At 46.3% G+C, this 22,135-nt stretch overlaps 3 protein-coding genes across 3 annotated transcripts; all 3 read left to right on the forward strand.

Annotated features, from left to right (window-relative positions):
* Positions 1-884: 884 nt before the first annotated feature.
* LOC114855330 (purine nucleoside phosphorylase-like) lies at positions 885-4,338 on the forward strand. The gene is made up of 7 exons (XM_029150463.3): positions 885-1,039; positions 1,338-1,501; positions 2,263-2,366; positions 3,236-3,411; positions 3,493-3,683; positions 3,768-3,847; positions 3,943-4,338. Exons 1-7 carry the CDS (start codon positions 1,017-1,019, stop codon positions 4,087-4,089), a joined length of 885 nt encoding a protein of 294 aa, XP_029006296.1. The 5' UTR covers positions 885-1,016; the 3' UTR covers positions 4,090-4,338.
* A 3,435-nt stretch (positions 4,339-7,773) lies between these two features.
* On the forward strand, positions 7,774-10,864 carry rem1 (RAS (RAD and GEM)-like GTP-binding 1). The gene is made up of 5 exons (XM_055508982.1): positions 7,774-8,031; positions 8,800-9,197; positions 9,677-9,756; positions 9,910-10,132; positions 10,211-10,864. Exons 2-5 carry the CDS (start codon positions 8,834-8,836, stop codon positions 10,486-10,488), a joined length of 945 nt encoding a protein of 314 aa, XP_055364957.1. The 5' UTR covers positions 7,774-8,031; positions 8,800-8,833; the 3' UTR covers positions 10,489-10,864.
* Positions 10,865-14,157: 3,293 nt separating this feature from the next.
* Positions 14,158-20,839, forward strand: LOC114855314 (protein SSUH2 homolog). Its single transcript, XM_029150429.3, has 13 exons — positions 14,158-14,595; positions 16,094-16,153; positions 16,361-16,474; positions 16,552-16,627; positions 16,696-16,825; positions 16,948-17,008; positions 17,146-17,267; positions 17,696-17,758; positions 18,005-18,084; positions 18,239-18,331; positions 18,688-18,793; positions 19,151-19,258; positions 19,548-20,839. Exons 1-13 carry the CDS (start codon positions 14,583-14,585, stop codon positions 19,686-19,688), a joined length of 1,167 nt encoding a protein of 388 aa, XP_029006262.1. The 5' UTR covers positions 14,158-14,582; the 3' UTR covers positions 19,689-20,839.
* Positions 20,840-22,135: the final 1,296 nt, after the last annotated feature.

The following is a 22,135-nucleotide window of genomic DNA, read 5'->3' on the forward strand; positions in this document are numbered from 1 at the left end:
CCTAAAGCAGCTTCCACACGGCTCATGTTAAACACATGGTGGCTAATGAAGGAGCTAATGAAGCGCAGACAGACGGATCCTCAACAATCTGTTTAATGTCCAGACCAAAGAACTGACTGAGGAGCGCGTTTCAGGCAGTCAGCGCTCGGTTCCGTGTCTTCGCTCTCATCTGGATCCTCACACTGGGTCGCGTCGGCTCTCGCTTCCCGCCCGGTGATACCTGGCGCGTGCGATGGCGGCCCGGCCCCGGCCCGAGCCCATCACAAGCACATGAGCCTCGTTACCGGCAGCTGATCGGAGCAGCAGGGGAGCACATGAGTGTGAGCGGTCATGAGACTTGATGTTGGGTTTTAATCAAAACGGGCCTGACCAACGGGCTGCTGCCTGTTAAGACGCATCTCAGCTGTGCTGCAGTATTAAAGCGGAGATGTCTGATAAAATACTTTTCAAGCCTCAGTAACATTTGATCTGAAAGCCTTGGATTGGTTCTGTCAAAGTGATGCGTCCTAATGGCTCCATGTTGGAGCCTGGCTGCTTGGTGTCGTCTCAGCAGGAACGGTTGGAGACGAACCATCAGCCACTGCTGATGCTAAAAATATGCCCGGCATGTGTGCATTAATGACTTCAGCGCTCTATTGTTTCTCTCACAGACAGCACACGTACAAACTGGACCATAACCCTTTGTTCATGTTGTGAATGAGAGGGAAAGGGTTCCCGTCAGGGGGGGCGCGCTGCTAAAGCAGATACTGAGACGCAGGCGAAACGTTTAAACACATCTGGAAAGTATTCCAAACTCACACCGATTTCTACAACGCTGCGACGTCATTGGCTGCTGTGATGAATGGGCGAGTTGTTGGCCAATCAGGAGCATGTGACCGGTGGATATGTAGGCGATCAGCATCAGCCGGCGGCACTCTCACACAAATACGCACGGGGTCAGCGCAGGCGGCTGAGAAGAACTCAGGTCCCTCTGCTTCGCTCGTCATCTTCATCATCGTCACCCTCGTCCGTCCATCATGCACAGCAAGGAACAGATCAGGTAAGTCTACGCCTGTTCTCACTCACTACTGTATCTGCCTGTCTGCCAAACTTCAGACGACAGGCAGGTTCTGTCTCCGTCATGTGAGACACAGGCGACCGAACAGGAAGCATTACATGGTGGCTTTAAAGTAAAAAACAAGTTTTGAGGCAAATGTTTTCTGGTTGACCTTTAAATGACCTCTTGAAGCCAAGTGAACTTTATGAGTCAGCCTGCAGTGACGCTGCTACTGATGCTCTGGCCTTTAAGCGACAACGCAATAGGTTTTACACCAGAACCCCTCTTGTTCTCTCTTCAGCCATGATGAATACCAGAAGACAGCTGATTGGCTGATGTCCCAGACGCAGCACCGTCCTCAGGTGGCCATCATCTGTGGCTCTGGACTGGGCATGCTCTGTGACACCCTCAAGTGCCAGGACTCCTTCGCTTATTCCGACATCCCGGGCTTCCCTCAGAGCACAGGTACGCCTTTAGTTTGTGGTGATGGAGCCTCAGTGTGTGAATGGTAATGCTAATGGACCAATCAGTGTCTGAGAGTAAAGATCTAGTAGTGTGTGTGTGTGTGTGTGTGTGTGTGTGTGTGTGTGTGTGTGTGTGTGTGTGTGTGTGTGTGTGTGTGTGTGTGTGTGTGTGTGTGTGTGTGTGTGTGTGTGTTAGCCAACGCTGCGTTCACACTGGTGAAGCAACCCGAGTCACAGCATCGACATAGCAACGTCATCCTCAAACACACACAGTGAATCAGAGCTGAGTGATGTCCCGTGACTTCAACTCTATAAACGATTTCTCCATCAGTTTCTGAAACTGCTTTTTCACAATCAGAGTTCAGGTTACTAATAAAAAACCTGAGTAAGCTGCTGAGCTTGTCGACAGGAACCATAACCACCTCTCTCTCAGTGAGGCTTCTTGAATTGGTCTCAGTTTCTACCATGTCCATATCCATAATATTTTTCAGTATTTCTGCTCTGTAAATCAATCCGCTAACACCTGATCTAATCCCAGCCTTTCCTTACAATGGTTTTGGAGTACTTACATCTAGGAGGGAACAAATAGCAAAACTAAACGCCAATTTTCAGGGAGGGTTGAATATAAATGTACACTCAGTACTGTGAATTAAAAAAGTCAGTCAGAAATGATCAAAGCAGTAATCTGTTACTGTCAGACTTGTTCAGAATGTTCGGCTGGTGTTGCTGATATGAGTCTGATCCCGGCTGCGTGTGTTGCAGTGCAGGGTCACGCAGGCCGACTGGTTTTCGGGGAGCTGAAGGGGAAGACGTGCGTGTGCATGCAGGGACGCTTCCACATGTATGAAGGACACTCGCTCTGCAAGGTAGACACACACACACACACACACACACACACACACACACACATATATACACACACACACACACACTCACATATATACACACACGCACACACACACACACACACACACACACACACACACACATATACACACACACACACACACACACACTCACATATATACACACACGCACACACACACACACACATATATACACACACACACACACATATATACACACACACACACACACTCGCATATATACACACACGCACACACACACACACACACATATACACACATATATACACAAACCCACAAACACACATATATACACACACACACACACACATACACACATATCTCTGTCCACTCATTCCCACTAACTTTAGTCTTACTCTCAACATGAAACGCTAAAACACTCTCAGATCCACGTATGATTTCAATCAGCAGCATTAGACCGGTTCACATTTGGGAGCTGGGATTCCACATGGCTCTGGTCACATGCAGGCTTTTACCAGCTGCTTCAATGCTGCTATTGTGTTCTTGTATATAACTCTCCTGTCTGTCTCTCTCTCTCTCTTTCTCTCTCTCACACACACACACACACACACACACACACACACACACACACACACACACACACACACACACACACACACAGTACTTGTTGGGATGAGTGAGAAGGGACTGGATCTAAGCACAGGCTGGTTTCAAACCTCACCAACCAACAGACTGTTGTTTTTTCCAGTGATTTAAATTGTTTATTCAAGCTTCCAGCCTGGATTAGGCTCTGCCAGTCACAGAGAAGGAGATTAGCGCATAGGTCCAGACTTTAGGTGACCGACTGAGGATTCCAAAGGCGAGTTAATCGTGTGTGTTTCTGTTAGACGACGTTTCCAATCCGGGTCTTCAAGATGATGGGAGTGGACACTCTGATCGTAACCAACGCCGCCGGATCCCTCGCTGACGGCCTCCAACCTGGCGACATCATGATCATCAAGGACCACGTTAACTTCCCCGGACTGGTCGGCCTGAACCCGCTCAGCGGGCCCAACGACGACAAGTAACTCCGCCGGGTCGCCACGGCAAACCGCCGCTCGGGGCACGCGCGCCGCCCGTTGACCGCGTGGGTTCTTGTCCGCAGGTTCGGCCTGCGCTTCCCAGCCATGTCCGGCTGCTATGACAGAGGCCTGCGCTGCCTAGCGATGGAGATCGCCAAGCAGCAGGGGGTGGCCGGGCTCACGCGGGAGGGCGTCTACGCCATGGTGGGGGGGCCCAACTTTGAGACCATCGCCGAGGCCCGACTGCTGCATCGCCTGGGCGTGGACGCTGTCGGTGCGAGGAGACCCCCGATGTTGCTATTGCTGCGACGCGTGGTTGCCAGGTTGGCCCCACACTGAAGCTGCTGTCTGTTCACAGGGATGAGCACCGCTCCGGAGGTGGTTGTGGCCACTCACTGCGGCCTGAGGGTGTTCGGCCTCTCTCTGATCACCAACAAGGTAAACGCACATGTGGACGGCATCTGCGTCCGGCCGGTGACGGCTCGCGGCTCGCGGCTGACGGCTCGCGGCTCACGGCGCGTGTCCCCCTGCAGGTGGCCACGAGCTACGAGGACGGCGAGAGCGTGGACCACGAGGGCGTCCTGGAGGTGGGGCGGCTGCGCTCGCTGGCGGTGCAGCAGCTGGTGGCGGAGCTGGTGAGCAGGCTGGAGATCAACAACAACAGCGACGGCGCCGTCTGAGCGCGTGCGTAGCTATGTACATACCGCGAGAACGCCAGCGGCGTTGAATTCTCTCCAGGTTCAAACTTTTTCCACGTCATTTTTTTTTAATCCTCGCTGTAATAAAGACATTATTTATATCACTGTGGATTCGCTCCAACAGGGTAAATCTGCTTGTAAGTAATGATACTGGATTGTAATCCTACAGATTAATATAACAATGACCACTGTGTTTAATGGTGCTTGACTATAAAAAGACACAAACAAGGACTCGTTTGTCTTTTCTTGCACATTGTTGCTGTTGAAATATAGGATTTTATTCATTTTGGACGGTTGCTGAGGTGTTTCAGTCATGAAGCCACTACAGGAAGAGAAGGTCACAGTCACCTTCGTCTCAGGAGACAGATTCTGTGTCCACCACTAAGGAATCCATGAAAACGCTGGCATCAGTTAGCGCATTCATGCGTCACTACAACCCAGCTGGTGATGGTCACATGCTGGGTTCTGCTTCTCTGCACTGGATTGCGGTTCCCCTCCAATATCTAATGTTTGTAGATTATCAGCACTGACTGTGGTCACAAATAATAAAATTGAACTTTGTGAATCAGATCCTCGGTGCAGATCCGTCCGACCACGATGTTATCTCGCACCTTGGAGGAGTGGAGCTTTGCTCTGGTGCCGCTGTGGTGAAGCGGCCGTACGTGCAGCATAAACAGCCGATGGACAAGCTCCTTGGTGCCGGCCCGTGTCGGTGAAGGCCACAGAACATGAGCCCGGTGCTGTTTATCTAACAGGTTTTCTGATTGGTTCAAACACCCAGCAACACAGACTGATTTCTTTTAAACTTTCCAAGAATGTGTGACGGTTAAGGGTTCAAACTGCTTTCCTTCAAACTGCAGGACTCACCCGCACAGGCCGGTATGTCGAGCCTTTGTAGGTGTTTTAAATTTGATCTCTCTACAGAGGATGTTTGTGTAATATTAAATATTTCTGTAGCGTTTTTATTAGCTGTTGTATCTGTGGTTCTTTGTAAATGCCTGTGTAGGATTAGAAGCAGAGCCTGTTCGTGCCCCCAGCGGTTGAAGAATAGTTGCGATGGAGACATTTGACCTCCTCTTCATATCTGTGATTGTTCTGCTGCTGGTTCTTATAGTTCTGCTCATAGTCTGCTGCGTCCTCAGATGTAGCAGACGCAGGTGAGAATCAATATTTAGCGTTTCACTCTCCAGATCTTCTGTAAATCCTTTTAGGTTTGACATGTAGTGAAGGTGGGAAACTGGGTCACCTGCTCTGTGCAGTCGCTTTGTTTACAAGTGCGTCACTGGGTTCTGGTTCCTCAGAAACCTCACAGAACTGCGGATCTCAGAAGGACAAAACGCTCACGTTCTCACCATCAAGACTGAGCCGGACCACGCTCAGCAGCTGCTGGACCAGCTCCTGAAACGAGTCTTTTTCCGGGTAGAATTTGATGCCGAAAATTCAGCAGGACTTGAAGCAGAACACAAGGAGGAAATAGAACTAGAACGTGGCTCCTTCTTCTGGATCAGAACTAGAGGTTCAACACCTGAAACCTCTCACCACAAGAAAGGTAGCGATCAATGAAACAAAACGTGCACTTCCTTCTTTAACTTAAGATTATGAACGCAACAATAACACCCATGTGACGTATAATATAGATAATCCTACCCTGTGTCTGTTGTCTGTTTATTTTAGTCCAGTTACTTTAAGAATTTAAACAGCAATTAAACCTTATTTTAAATGACTGGGGGATCAATAAATAAGGTCACTGCACCTTCTTTTATTTATCTTTTAGGTTATTTCACATAGCTTTAAAAATAAATAATGATAAAATGAATTGTTTGTAAAAACTAATGTTGTTTTCATGATATGGATTTCTCACATTTATATTAAGAATGTTAAAAGTAATGGTATTAATATAATTGCTTTTACAGTCATTTCTTCACCTCTGAATCAAACTGATGACTTCACCTCTCAGCACTCGTCCTCATCCCAGCCCCTCCACCAGGCAGAGGAACAAAGTGATGAGTCACAATGTTAGAGAGAAATAAATGTCATTTCTAAAAGGTAAAAATGTTTACATTCATTTGAGCATCTAAGCAACATAACTTTTAGATGCATTGTTGGTTTCACCGGCAGTGAATAGTTGCATTTCCTTCAATGGCCACGAGGAGGCGGTAGAGATCAGCTTTTACAAGTACTGCTCAAATGTTAGTTGTTAGTTAAACGTTTTATCACAAACGCACGTTCACGCATAATAAATATCGGTTTAAAAGAGTGAGCTCATGACCATATTACAGCAAATAAGTTATAAATACACAGACGTTTTTAATTGAGCAAATTCGGGCAGTGACAGAAATTCATCACGTCAAGAAAAGGTTTAAAAACCATTATGCTGCAAATTCAGCATAATATGTGTGCGTGCGTGCATGCGTGCGTGCGTGCGTGTGTCTGTGGAGTAACAGACACACACAGATACAGATACTTGCAGCACTGTAATAATAATTAGAGTGATGCTAATCATAAATAATAACAATAATTTTATATTTAAAAGCCCTTTACCCAGTTGTAGTAAAAAAAAAAAGATTATGATGGTACAGTAGATTCTGCACTGTCTGAATTGTAAACAGACTATTTGCTGGGAGAGATGGAAACTTTGACATTAACTGATCTTGAGGGGGCAGAGGCCAGTGAATGGACCATTATTCTAAGGCTGGTGTAATGTTGACAAATGAAATAATTGAATGAAAGTAAAAAAGAGAGTCAAAGAAATGAAAGTCATGGGTCCTCCTTGCAGGGGGAGCAGGCTTGGCCTCGGTTCAGACTGTGGTCATGGTGATTGGCTGCTGTGCCTTTAACTGGATCTGCACTTTCAGCTGACTGGGTCGGGCGAGGAGGAGCCCACCCCCACCTCACCCTGCTATTAAATTTTAAACCTTCAGACTGAGGGGGTGGACAAACTCTAAACATCTGTGATGAGACACGTTTCCGAGGGAGAGCACCCACACTGACACAGAGGAAGCGATGTGTTTCTCTCCATAATCCAAATTTTCCATGTCAGCCATGTGCATGAAACCCATTGACCGAGATTAAGAATAATAGAATGTGAGTGATCCAGATATGACTGAAAGTTGAAGTGAAAATACAGCACCAGCAACAAGCACCTTTATAACTTACAATAAATTAATCCTAATGTGACTTTTTGTTAGAGGACCTCCTGTCAACTTTAGCTTGTGACTGTAAATATTCATAAATAAATATTGCCTGTACCTTTTTATAATTAGCCTCATGAAGCAGGCAGGTACAGTGATGAGCCATTTTCTATTTGGTTGTTAAATTAATAATCAGGAAAAGCATGTGTCTGAAATGCTGTGTAGCCGTCAGTGTCCAATGCTCTGCAGCCTGTACAGCAGAGACACATCTGAGAGCAATTAGCTTTCAAATGAGTGAATTTAGTCGCTCCAGAGTCTTTCCTTTACACCAGAGGTGTAACACAATAATAACAAAGTTGCCGCTAACCCACCAAGAATAAAATGAAATACATTCATGTTTATAGCAGAGTGGAACTGAACCGTCAGACTTTATGTTTTTGGTCAAACAGGAAGTGACCACAATTTTTCCTACACTAAGTCACCCTCGGCACTGATGAAGCAACACACACACACACACACACACACACACACACACAGACACACACACACACACCCTCCTCAGATATCTGTTTCTTCTCTGCCGTCGCGCTGACACACCAACACACACAGAGGGAGGTAGATAACTCTGTGATTCCGCTGCTGAATTTTTAACGCTGTTGTGGAACTTTTTTTTCCAGGCGGGTTACTGTGGCACCGGGGTAGTGTTACACTGACAGAGACTCAGAGAAAGGGTTCACTTCAGTGCTGCTGTTTACTGAGGCTGGACACAAACAGGGGCTTCATGGGGAGCACGGTAAGTCACCAGTCCGTCCATCTGTGGCTGTTTGTCTTTGCATCATTGCATGATGTTTCCTGATGTCATTATTTCTTAACTGTATGTGTGAAACTTATTTTTTATGTAATAATATATACAAAAAACCTACATACAGTAGTTACTTATCTGCCTTGTGAACAACGTTGCTTGTGTGGTTACTGTACAGACTACAAATACTTCAGTAATGTCACCTAAATACTAAAGAGCGCTGTCATCTGTTAACAGCTGGCTAACTCATATGCTCTATGTAACATGTGACCTATGACCTGTTATGATCAGAAATATGAAATACAATAACTGATATGAGACATTTTGAAGATGTTACCAAATATTAGTAGTTAGAGAGATTTCATTTGATCAAACATCCTCCAAAAGCTCCAACTTCCCTAAAATACGATTATTCTACTTGTCACCTTCATTCACTTCACATTATTTATGTCATGTTCGAGAGTCTGTGCTCTCTTACACATTATAGAAACCTTTGTCAGTCTGTTAAGTGAAGCAGGATCTGAACTGGGGAGTGAATTAGTGGTTTAGAAACTCAACTAAGGTGCCATTTAGGTTACTACTGATAGACAAACTGAGCTGACGTTTACAGTATGAGTTGCTTAACAGCAGCAGATAATCAGACAGGATACGACAGCTGGAGTTTGAGCAGCACCAGACAGAGGGGAGAGGAAAACTCCCGTTAACAGAACCAGGCTCAGGGTGAGAGTCATTCTTACATCCGAACGTGTCCTCCCTCAGGCCCCTTGTCTCCTGATGTTGTCACCGTAGCAACATGACCCTCAACACCCAGAGAGAGAAGGAGCCCCTGCAGCGGCGCGGCAGCACACCGACGCCTCCCGCCCATTTCTGCCACCACCCGTCCTTGACTCGGGCCGCTCGGCCTGCCAGAACCCCGGACGACCCGGAGCGGCCGCGGCCCCAGCGCAGCCACCTGCTCCTGGGACAGTCGGCGTCCTACGACCCCGGAGACAAGTCCCTCCGCTACCGGGCCCACTGGAGCTCGGACTCGGACGACGACTCGCAGAGCGACTCGGAGTGCGTTTACAGAGTGGTCCTGCTGGGAGACCACGGCGTGGGAAAGAGCAGCCTGGCAGGAATCTTTGCCGGGATCACAGATAAAGATGAGCAAGCTGGAGGTGAGACGCACAAACCCTAGATGTGGTTTGATTGTCTGAATCCTAATGTGATGTGGTGACAAGCGGCCGCCTGATAAAGCTTAGCGTTTAGAGACCGTGTTCGTTTTCATCAGCAGCTGCTGCCGCTGACTTTGTCCTGACATCACAACCTTGACTCAACACGATCAATGGGCCCTTCATGTCACGTGTTGATTGGCCTGAGGCTGTGATTGACAGCCGCTATCGATCAGTGACAGTCTGATAGTGGTCTTTTACATGTTTCACTTGTTTGTGACTTTGTTTTCTACTCTGTTACTACTTTTGCTGTCACGTCTGTTTGCCAGGTTTTGTGTCTCTTTCATCTTTGAATTTATCTCTTTCAACCAAACTGTTGGATAATCATGATCTGCCCTCAGTCCAATTCCCTACTAGCTTCAACATTTTGCTACTTTTGCTTGTGACCACATTCCTTCTGACATTTTCTTCATTGCGTGTTACAGACGACACATATGAGCGGACGCTGACAGTGGATGGAGAGGAAACCACACTCATCCTTATGGACACCTGGGAGAACACCACAGTGGTACAGAGTGTGTGTGTGTGTGTGTGTGTGTGTGTGTGTGTGTGTGTGTGTGTGTGTGTGTGTGTGTGTGTGTGTGTGTGTGTGTGTGTGTGTGAAAGACAACTTCGGTGGTTACATGTTCATACAGAATCATGTCTTTCTCTCTGTCAGCATGATGATGATGATGATGATGAGGATGGCTCCTCTCAAGACGACTGTCTGAAGGTGGGGAGCGCTTACGTCATCGTCTACTCCGTCACCGACCGCTCCACCTTTGACTCCGCCGCCGAGCTGCGCATCACACTGAGACGCGCACGTCAGGCCGAAAACCTTCCCATCATCCTCGTCGGCAACAAAAGCGACCTGGTCCGGTCCCGAGAAGTTGCTGTGGAAGGTGGGCATCAGACGTCACAGCGACCCCCGTGACGTCATCTCACTCACTTCCGCTCTTCCACCGTGTCTTGTCTCCCAGAGGGCCGAGCGTGCGCCGTGGTGTTCGACTGTAAGTTCATAGAGACGTCGGCGTCTCTGCAGCACAACGTGGCCGAGCTGTTCGAGGGAGTGGTCCGGCAGATCCGGCTCCGCCGGGACGGCAGCGAGGCCGTGCAGCGCCAGCACTCCGTGTACAAGCGCAAAGAGAGCCTCACGCAGAAGGCGCGGCGCTTCCTGGACCGCCTGGTGGCGCGCAACAACCAGCGCATGGCGGTGAAAGTGCGCTCGAAGAGCTGCCACGACCTGGCCGTCCTCTGAGCACGCGCGTCCAGCAGGTGTGTCAGGTGCACGCGGCCCTCGCACCCGCGGCACGTCCCGCTGGTTGCGACGCCGTGGACGCAGGTTCCTGCAATTAGCGCGTGCGCGGCGTGTCACGCGGACGCAGCCGGCGGCGGAGACCGTCAGGGGGCAGAGGCCGCCGATCGGTGAGAAAAAGCCCCGTCCTGATTCACCGCGTGGTGTCAGCTGACTAATGACTGTAAGGGGTCGTTTCCAGTGAGATGAGTGTTAAATGTGTGCGTGTGTGCGCGTGAGACGTCCTGTCATTTCCACCTTGTCCACGGAGCTGTTCTCCTGAGCTTTCTATTGTTTTCATTTCAGCATTGTAAAGAATAAAGGGTTTTTTGCCTTAAAATCAGAATACAATCATTTTATTTGATTAATGATGCTTTTTCAAGTTTTTATATTGATAAAATCTATTATTTTAGTGTTCAAATATTGAGCCAATATCATTTGTTTAATTTCTCACCATCCGCATCCCTTAAACAAACTGTCACGTTTCCTAGCAACCTGCAGCCTGTGCTGTTTGCCCGGCGGTAGTCATGACAACGGGGTTGTGGCATGGAGGCATGTGTGTCTGGTTGACACAGAACAGGCGTGTTTGGATGATCTGTGGGTAAGTGCCTGTTAAAGGCACCTCAGTGCCCTGAGATCAGCCTCAGGCTGCACGAGTCCCGCCTTCATCCAACGTTCAGGTCACTTCCTTCTACATATTCCTTTATAAACAATAATAATTATTGTTATGATTAAGACATAACAATGCACCATTAGACACATGATTAACTTTGAAAATGTTCAATTTAACAAAACAACTACTCTACAAACTATTCTTTGTTTTTGAAAAACGTAAACAGAAATTAAGTTCACCTGCTGTCATGTTCCCGACTTTTTAGACTCAGCGGCATCAGACAGACTGATTGTCCCAGTTTGTATTGATCAAATGTCTTTTCTGTCCATCGATTGGGTGTTTTGTGACACACACACACACACACACACACAGCAGCTGTACAGGGACAGTAGATGGAGGAGGAGTGTTGAACATTGATTTGATGAGGGTAATGGAAAGAATGCATGACTTTGCTCAACCCGGATGAACCACACACACACACACACACACACACACACACACACACACACACACACACACACACACACACATTGATGTGTAAACATCCTCTCGGTGGAGGAGGACCAGAGCTGTGAGTTCAAGTCCCTTCTGAATCAGTTATGAATAGAAACATTAGAAAAATGTGTAAAAGCTGTTAAGATCTGATAAAAGACAATCATGGGTTTTTACACCATTACTTACATTTACATTTACTATGTTGAGTTTTGTAGTTTTATTTACAGTTGTTGACTTTTCTGCAATTTTGCACAAACTGGGTTTCAATTACAAACACATGTGGGAGAAGCTGCTTCTAAAGCTCCTGGGGATGATCATCTTCTGTTGTTTCAGTGTCAGCACAGTTGTTCACTGTTAGAAAAAAGCTAGCTAAAAAGTTAAAAAGGTTTGCTGCATAAAAGAAAGACTAATGTGTCATTTAGGCCAACTTCCATCAACCTGCTATTATTACAAGGCTGGAACCCGCCTTTCACCCTTTGAGGCTGGGTTTTAGGGTCCACGTGCAAACATGTAGTGACCTTTCAGAGGATTAGGAACCTTGTGACTGGCCTGCTCTCTCCTCCACCACCAGAACACACTTCAGCCTGCGCGCGATAAACGCTGCAGTATCTGTATCTGTCTGAACATACCATCGCTGACCATCACTCCAGAGGCCGTTTCAAACATTTCAGCCTCTGTGAGGTGGGTTTGATTTACAGACGCGCAGGAGAGGACAGCAAAAATCAAACAGCGTGCTGTGTTTATTTAAGCCGCACGGCGTCCTTTGTGTCTGTCTCGGGTTCAGCGGTGTAACACTGCCTCTTAATCACACACTCAAACACTCCGACACTGCCAGGACTTTGAGGAATGTAAGCGGAAGACGCTCTGCCAGCGGAGACGGTGCGAGAGGCGGTGGCGCCATCTGCTGGTTGGATCCTGCGCTGCTGCGTGCTCTCAGCGTGACCTCTGACCTTCCACTGGCGCTGGTGGAAGGTTCCTCCACTACTACTTTAAATGGCTCTTTTTAAATTTTATTTCAAGACAGAATCTAGTTAATTTCTGAGTTAATGACAGACATAAACATTAGCCTAGAGAAGACTTGTAGTAGATTTTAGAATAAACAAAACTTGTATGCAGATGTTTTTTGGCCATTAATTCTACAGCGGAGCAGCAGATCTGCATCTCTGTCACTGTTTTCTGCATCACACTGGGCTTTTCTCTCCTTCATGTTCTTCATCACGTTCATGAAGTTTGCTTCTTGCAAATACTGAATGTGACAGGTTGTGTTCAGTGTGATGTTATTGCTTTCTTACACTTATCTGACGTCACTTTCTACGGATTTCGTTATTTTACGGTCCAGTATCAGTTCAGATTAGGTCGGACCCAGATCAGCGCAGGAGTGGATTCAAATGACAGATTTAGCACCGTTCAGATCTGTGGACCGTAGTTCTGACATTGTTTTAATTATTATCACGCTATAAAATGTGAACATTTAAAGTGAATGTCTTTCTGTTCTTATGCAAACCTACAGTTGTTGGGACTCCTGATTTAAATATATGGGAACAAAGGCTCCAGGTTAGTTTATTCCACTGCACCACCTCCATGACTCCTGAAAACAAGTAACAGAATGAATGGGATAATAAATCCTAATAAACACCATGTGTGGCAGAATAGGGCGCAGACAGCATGGCCCCCATTCACTGTACTGCACATTCCTTCCTGAGGGGCCTTTAAAGGGACTGTCTGTTCATGTGCTTCTGAGCAGAGTCTCAGTCAGTGGCACAGAAACATCTGAAATATCTTAGAAGAGCAAATAGCGGCTGATCCCCCAGGCTCAGAACAACAGACCCGGGGGGTTCAGATTCTTTCTATGAAGTATGTGAAGAACCTGCAGAACAAAGGAACCGCCAGCACCGCCGCGAGCACGAGGAGGGGGCTCGGCGAACGGACGGGAGTGGTCCGAGAGCTGCTGCCTGTTGTGAAATGACTCCTCCCACCCGAAACCCGAACCGAGCTCGTCTGACAGGTCTGAGCCCGTTACATTCACAAGAAACCCCCGTTTTATTCACACACACGCAAGGTCTCCGGAAACTGATGCTCCTAAAAACGAAACAGGCTTGTTTCACATGTTGCTTTCAACAAATCCAATGGAAACGTGACTGTTAGATCTAAAACCTGATAAATGCTTATTTATTGTGCTCCTTTTGAGGAGTTGTTTTTTGTAGTATCGGCTCAGCTGTGGGGGAAATAGCTCACATTCCTTTGGATCAAGATACTAAAGTGAAAAAAACTGGAACCTCCCAAAATAAAACCTGCTAAGTGATTGTAGTTGCGCAGGCTGTGGTATGAGGTTCCCGCGTGCACTTTTAAAACTAACTTAGTTCTGTGTGAAAACACAGTTTTGCAACACGATGCGAAAATCTAACACCAAACATGCGTAGTTGTCGCGCCTTCACGCGCGATCATTCGGCCACGTGTGTGCGCGCGTCTACAAGTCTGAGCTCGGCCCGATCGGATCCGACAGGACCCGAGCGCACGAGGTGTCCCGTGCGCGTTATGGGGAGAAGCGTGACCTTCTTAAGCCGCTCGGCCGTCGGTTTACTAATAAATGACCGTTTCCCTGCGCTTTTGGGCCGGTTCTAATTATCCTCGCGTCCCATCCGGACACTGGAACCCAAGGAGGGCAGGACTTCTCCTTCCGCCGACTTTTGTTTTTCCAGCATTACAGTGGAATGAGCGCGCGGACAGAGCCTGCCCCTCACCCCGCCCCCTCCCTCCAGGGGACGTCCCCACCCCGGCTAAGAGCCGCCCTGGCGCCGCGCCCGCGGCTGACGTCATACTGTAGTTTGCTCCTAGGCCTGCGAGACACGCCAAGGCAGTTTTAGTTCTATCGCGCAGCCGATCTTCTACACTGCCCTCATTTTTTCACCAGACGTCGAGCTGACAGCGTGACTGCTCAAGGCGCAGAAGGATGAACACCTCAGGTAGGACCCGACTCACACGACATCATCACGAAGTGAGCGGACCACCACCCAAGAGCAGCTGCTGCAGGATGAGCGACACTACATTTTTAGCAGCGAAACACATACCGTTCATACCAAAAAACACCAGATCACACGCTGCGAGGCGTTTTTAGCGGTTTCGACTTGAACGCAACACTTTTTCTCAGGATGTCCTGCAGATTTGTGAAGGAAGTCCAGTGCTGTGCTGTAGTCCTGTTGGCGCATAATGCTGATGCATTTGGTCTGCACATATTTAAATGTGAGAAGGTTGAAGCAGCGTTATTGATGTAATATTCATGTGATGTTTGTCAAAAAATCCATCAAACGCATCCAAAGTCCAATTGATTAAATCTGATTGATCGTCTTCCACAGACTCTAAAAACAATGTTACTAAAAAAACTAGAAAATGTTACTAGAAGAAATGAAAACTAATTTTTTTAATAAACTCGTTCCTTCCCCATCTTTTCATTCATAGCATTGTTAATAACTTTCTCATTTCCTTTCATCTTCTACCTCCTTTTATTCTGTCACCTTGTTTACCTTCATCTTCGTCTCCTCTTCCTCCATCTGCTTTACATTTAGTCTATGCTTTTATTGCAAGCAATTCACAGATGAGGCACAGAACAAATATCTAAGTTACAAATAAGAGAAACTAAAGGGTTTTTAAAACAAACACCACGCGTGTGTCCTCTTCAAAGACACTGAAGTGGCTGGTTTCACTCTCTCACCGGTGTGAGTGGATGAACGTGAAGCCAAGATGAAACAGTGCAAGAAATGCAGACTGTCACCGCTTCTGGTGTCAGCTGTGACAAACCCAAGTCAGAGGGTTCTTCTGTTCATAACAACATGAAGGTGAACATGCGCGTTCCTAAAACACAGCCCTGATTGAAGACGCGCAGGCTGTTGGTTGAAGTGACCAGTGGTGGGATTCTGTGAGGTGGTGAAGGATGACCTACACTCACAGTAGGGTTTGTATCAGTGGGATTCAGTGAATCTGCAGTGTAAACGGGGGATGTGAAGGTATTCACCCTGAGGCAGCACTCCTCTTATTCCTGGTTCCTAAGAACTGAACGTGAGAGGTTTCAGATTTCCTCTGCAGCTCCTCTGGATTGTGTTAGACCACAGTGACTTACTGGAACAGCTGCGGGGGCGACACATTTCAGACGAATTGACACGTGGAAACTTGTTTTTTGTGCTGCCCATTTTCTACTGTAACATGCAAATACTATGTAAGGGCAACAAAATGGCAGCCAAATATCAAATGTCACGTCTTAATTAAAGAGGCTGGAGATGAACGTGGAGACGCCCGGGAGCCTGTGAACGAAGCTTGAGGCACATTATCTCCCTGATGCATCTCTAATGTATTTGGCTGATGGCGTTTGGTGCAGTTGGACAAAACACACTTATTCCCCTGTATCCAGTCTTTGTGGCAAACGAGAGACTAGACATAAGACCCGTTTCCTGTCCTGGTTCTTTCCAGCTATGTATCCCCCGCCTGCTGGACCTGCCGTCAACTACGCAGGACCTGTTCCGGGAGCAGGTAGGCGGCGTGCTCATCCAACGTGCCTGATCTGTGTGAAAAGACAGATTACCTACCATTAGTAACTAAAACCCACGTTAATGCTGTTCTGAGTATATTTACTGCCAATCATAGTTACTCCGCTAGCTACAACTGTGTTTTTTAAGATCTTCTCGTGTCCCTGCAGCTTGAAACTTGTTTTATTATTCGTTTCCTGTTTTTTTTAAGCTATGTATCCCCCTGCCGCCGTCGCGGCCCATGCACCCAACATGCCCACCAACATGCCCACCAACATGCCCACCAACATGCCCACCAACATGCCCAACTACGGCAACGTGGCAGGTAGGCGCCGCACGCGGCCGCTCTGCAGCAGCATCCATGCTGCCGCAGCTAGTTAACGTGTGTTGTTGCTGCCGCAGGAGGTTATCTGCCCCCCCCCATGCCAACGGCGCCCATAGTGCCCCCCGAAGCCAGCTCTGTGCCCACTGACTGGAGGTAGGTGCTGAGCTCAGTCTGCGATTCCCTCATATTGGTCAAATCCGTAACGTGTCTCTGCGTGGCAGCATCCCCTCCCTGTCCGAGGATGCGGCCCGTGCTGCCTTCAAGGACTTTGCGTCGTCTCACTGCTGCTACAGCAGTTCACCGGCTGAGCAGGGAGTCATCACCAGCATGGAGCCGCACAACACGTACCGGGTGATCTGCTTAATGAGACGCTTAATGAGAGTGATAAGTGGTTGAGAAATTAAGACGTTATTGTTCCTGTAACAACACGTGCACCTCCTAATAACGCTGCTCATCATTTACTGTGTTTGCAGTACCGGCTGGAGACCTTTACTGAGTCCAGGTCAACCGACTGGGCCTACAAACCGCATGAAGGTACACACACACAGACTACAGGGCCTTTCACAATGGCAGGACTAATTTAATTAAGTGAATACTCCTCCCAGGCCTCGCTGAGGTAAATTATGTTTGGCATTTGACAGTTGTGGCTGCCTCTCTTATGTGATTGACAGGTGAGGCTCCTGATGCCAACACCCAGCCCTCCCCTCAGCCCTGGGAGGTCAAGGCTTCGACCCCCACCCTCTTCACCGATCGCACGGAGAAACTTCGGATCCCCTTCACCTCCTCCGTCAAGGTGACTGGACCTCAGCTGCTGATCAGAGAGCGTTTGCCACATGCCTGTGGTAGTAGCTGCTGAGCGTTTGCCCATTACCCTATTTGACGCCAGTTCATCAGAGCTTAACTGCGTGTGAAGTACAGTGAGATTTGTTGTAAACAGAGGAAATGATTCTCATGCCTCTGAGGCAATTACAAAGACAGGTTCACACAGGGGCGACATAAAGTGTCGAACCTTTTATGCAAATTTTTGTTTCACAAGCAATACTGGGCCAAATGGCGCAACAGGTGAGGAAGAGGAGAGTTGAAACATGCGTGCAATGAATGCAATGAAACGTAAGATACCTTGGAATTATGGAGGCAGAGAAGAGTCATCTTGGATATGAACCAGACAGTTATTACAATACACAAAAGAACTATTCTTTCTTCATCTGATTGTGTGTGTAGGACTGTCACACCTGCCATGCCACAGGGAAGGAGCCGTGTGATACATGCAAAGGAAATGGATCCGTGAGTTCATGACTCAATTAACAGTTGTAGTTTACGTGACGAAACTAAAGGGCGTAAAAGTTTGAAGCTGGTCATGTAATAATTTAACGAGCAGATTCCTCTGTGTGTGTGTGTGTGTGTGTGTGTGTGTGTGTGTGTGTGTGTGTGTGTGTGTGTGTGTGTGTGTGTGTGTGTGTGTGTGTGTGTGTGTGTGTGTGTGTGTGTGTGTGTGTGTGTGTGTGTGTGTGTGTGTGTGTGTGTGTGTAGAAGCCGTGCTCTTCCTGTAGCAGCTCTGGGAGGATTGGTGAAGGGCAGTGCACCAGCTGTAACGGCACAGGCAATAAGAAGTATATTTCCAACTGTCTCTGAACACATCATCATCAAAAATCACAAAAAATCACAACATGCCAATAATGGCATTAACACTTTTAGAATTTGATCATTTAATTTGCAGAGAAACTTTTAGTGACGGAAGTGATCTGTAAAATGGTTTGTGTGCAGATGTTCAGACTGTGACAGTCACGGAATGAAGAACTGTAAAACCTGCAAAGGAAAACGCAAGCTGCTGGCTTACATCGAAGTCAAAGTGGAGTGGTGAGTATACTGCAGCATCTAAAGCTTGTCACAGAGACCACTGAAAATGTTTAAATCCAAGTGAGTCCCCAGATGTTCTCATGACTCCTTTTGGGAGGTTTTATGGGCCCTTAAAATGTACTTTGACCTTGAAGTCACAGAAAGAAATGGGAGGAGCCACCAATCGTGCTTGAGGTTCCTGTGGTCTTGGTTCTTAAAGATTTAAATGATATTTCTTTATTGTCTTTATAAGGGTTGTTAATGGTTACGTAAGTGATACCAAAGGAAGTTATTTGGGAAGTGACATAAAGACCCTGCAGAGGTGTTTGAAGTGAATAAGGGTTTTGATCATCAGTGTGTTCTGTGTTTGTGTTTAGGACCAACCACGTGGAGGACTACGTGACAGAGCAGACGACTGGTCTGACTCCCGAGAACCTGAAAGCAGCACATGGGAAGGAGCTGTTCAAGAACAGCCAGTTCCTGGTACACACACACACGCACACACACACACACACGCACACAGGCGCACACACACACGCACACACACACGCACACACAGGCACACACACACACACACACACAGGCACGCACGCAGACAGAGACAGACACACACGTACATACACACCCACACACGCACGCACACACAGGCACGCACACAAACACACAGACACACACAAATGCACACGCGCACGCACGCACGCACGCACACACAGGCGCACACACAGGCACACACACAGGCACACACACACACACACACACACACACACACACACACAGGCACACACACACACACACAGTAACTTGTCGACTTGTGCGTTAACCTGTTCTGCTGTCTCTCAGCTTTACCCACTGATGGGCTTCCCACACCCAGCCATCGCTGAGGCCTCGCAGCGTATGATCCAGGATCATCAGGGCAAATACGGCCAGACCTCCAGGATCCTGCAGCAGGTAGAAAACAAGTCCTGCCTCACACATCAAAGACAAAGCTAAAAAGACAATATAATTGCAGCAGCAATAAAGGTGTTCGTTCATTCGTATTTTGATCCTGTCTGTGAATAATTCTGGTGTCTAATGAGTGTCCAAACACTTCATGTTGACCTTTGTAGTTAATGGGGGTTTAATGAGTGTGAACAAAGGCAGCACAGATTCTGATCAGCCTCAGCTTTGCACATCTTGTTATTTTTGTTTCATCCAAAACACACCTTGCCTCTCTGTCTGTCTTCCCTCCCTGCTTCAGAGGCAGACGGTTGAGCTGATCCCCATCACTAAGGTGACCTACGCCTGGAAAGCCAAGTCCCACAGTTACTTGGTCTATGGCAACGACAACCGGGTCAGCGATGATAACTATCCCGATACCTGCTGCTGTGTCATCCTGTAAACACGCCCCGTTCCTCATTCTGAAGATGAGTCTGTCATTTAGCCAGTGTTTATCATTCATGCTTGTTAGCCTATGACCCCCAGCCGTGCTAGTGTAAAACCCTTCCAGGTTCTTGAATCATTATTTCTTTAGAGAATCCACTGTATGTATCTGTATGACCTAAATGTTTGCTAGCATGAACTTTGAGCCTGAGGACCACTGTACTGAGCTGGTGGTTGCAGTGTCGAACCGTGCCACTAGGTGTCGCCAGATCTCACACACTGCCTCTGAAATATTAAACCTAATATTTGTTGTACTCTGAGTTTTGTATTGTAAAAGCGAGACTTTAGGAGGATCAATAAATGCAGATTATTATCTGATCTCAAACATAAATAGAATTATTAACATTTAAACTATTGAGTGTTGCATACTATGCTATATAATACAGTAAGTGCCATTACACAGTTGTCATGTAGCTAATCCCTCTGACAGTCTTATAAGTTTGACCTACTGTACTGAACAGTTTGATTCATATTTTTGAGGATTTATTTTCAGGCCTTTCTTTGATCTGTGCAAATATGTGTCAAATCTCAAAAACCTGCTATAAAACCTGACTTTTGGGCAGTAGATCTACAACAAATGCCCCAAGCTAGTTTGAATGTTTCGTCTGCTCAGGTTCTGTCAGACCCACATTTTAAGCTGACTGTTTAATGGCAAAAACACCGGCGTCGTCTTAAAACTGCCCCTCCTGTAGGGGGCGCCCTGTGCTCTGTGCAATCGCTCAGATGTTGAACAACATAGCATGACAAAACCTTTATGGGTTTGACTGGAATGTTTAAATAATTACCTATTATAAGACTTTAGCTTTTTTAATATAATAAATAATGTTTGTTTACAAAGAAACAAGCATTTTTTACTTTAGACTGTCATAGTTTTTATTTAGTTTTCATCAGTTGACTGATTCTGCTTAGATGAAAATTCTGTGGTGCTTATCATTTTAAATAGAATTGAATATAAATGCCTTAAAACAACATTGTAATTAACAGCCACCTCTTCTACTAACCTGATGTTATAACATTGTGGTAACAGTGTTATAACATATATGTTATAACACATATGGTAATTAATTGTATGTTACTGTTAAAACTGAAAGTAAACTAAACTGAGATTCACCTGCCTCTGCCTGCTTCTGTCACGAGCTCATCACACGCATAAGTCACATGCAGGTTAAGTTGTTCTGGGTGTTATCTGATCATGATTACAGGTGCCAGGAGGCTTGAAAATATTCACCTGCAAGTATCTTTAATAGCTGTACATTGTATATCGATCCAAGTTTATTTTGCCTGCATGAAGTTGGCTGATCTATATGTATCTTACTGTAAACTTACAGTAAAGAACCAAATGTACACAAATGTAAAGGGAGATGTGTAAACAAAAAAGGAACGTGTTGGGTCATGATTGACTGCAGATAAAACTTCCCACTGATGTGAATCTTGTGAACTTCAATCATAATAGCAGTTCTAGAAATAAAGTGGAAGTATGAGCTGAAAAAATCAGAACAGGTCATTTAGGTTAGATGTCCCTTTAGAACAGTGACTTCATCAGTCCATCATGTGAGGGAACTGGGCTTGCTTGTTTCCCTTGTGCTTGAAATCAACTCTCAACCTTGAGGAGCTTGATTTTGCCTTGGTGCTCTGTGGCCTCAGTTCGTGGGACATGCTGTGCTCTGTACATGTGGCGTTGGTCTGTCCTGAAGCTTGGACTCCTCCTCTGCTGCTCTTCCTGAGATTGTTTTTTTTCCTTTGCTATTTTGTTCAGTTTTTCCTGGGCTGGTCTAAGGACAAAGGGTCCTGAGCAGTTTCTTACAAACAGTTTTGTTGCTTATTTTTGTTTTATTTAAGAACTAATGAGGGAACAACTGATGTGGCAAGCAGCAGTGTCTACATCTTTGTGAGGCATAAAAATTGTGTCTCTGTGAATAAAAGAAGTTTATATAAATGTAATTGTAATTCCTATACAAGTTTTCCATTTCGAGCATGTATTTTATTTTCAAACTAAACATCAGTTGGTCAATATTCCAGAGGATGTGTTGCATTTTGTGTTGTGTTTGCATAAAAAGTGAAGAAATGAAAACAAGAGAATGTTTTTTAAGTTGTTTTTAAATCAGCTTGCATTGCACCTTGCAACATTTGTAGACTCATCCATAAAAAAGCAAAAGAAGCAGAATTCAAAATATGTAAACCTCAAACCCCAGCTTGTAAAAATGCCTATCCTTTATTATTTGACGCTTATTAAACCCAGCTGTTGGCTTTCATATAGTGTTTTTCTGACAGACGCTTTTCAAGTAATGGATACATTTTTTTTAAACATTAGCTCACACAAAAACCACAAACACAGCGCAACATTTACAACACAGCCAAACCCCTCACATTAAAAATAAATAAATCAAAATCCGAAATCAACCTCTC

This window comes from Betta splendens, chromosome 5, assembly GCF_900634795.4.
Source record: "Betta splendens chromosome 5, fBetSpl5.4, whole genome shotgun sequence".
Classification (NCBI taxonomy): domain Eukaryota; kingdom Metazoa; phylum Chordata; class Actinopteri; order Anabantiformes; family Osphronemidae; genus Betta; species Betta splendens.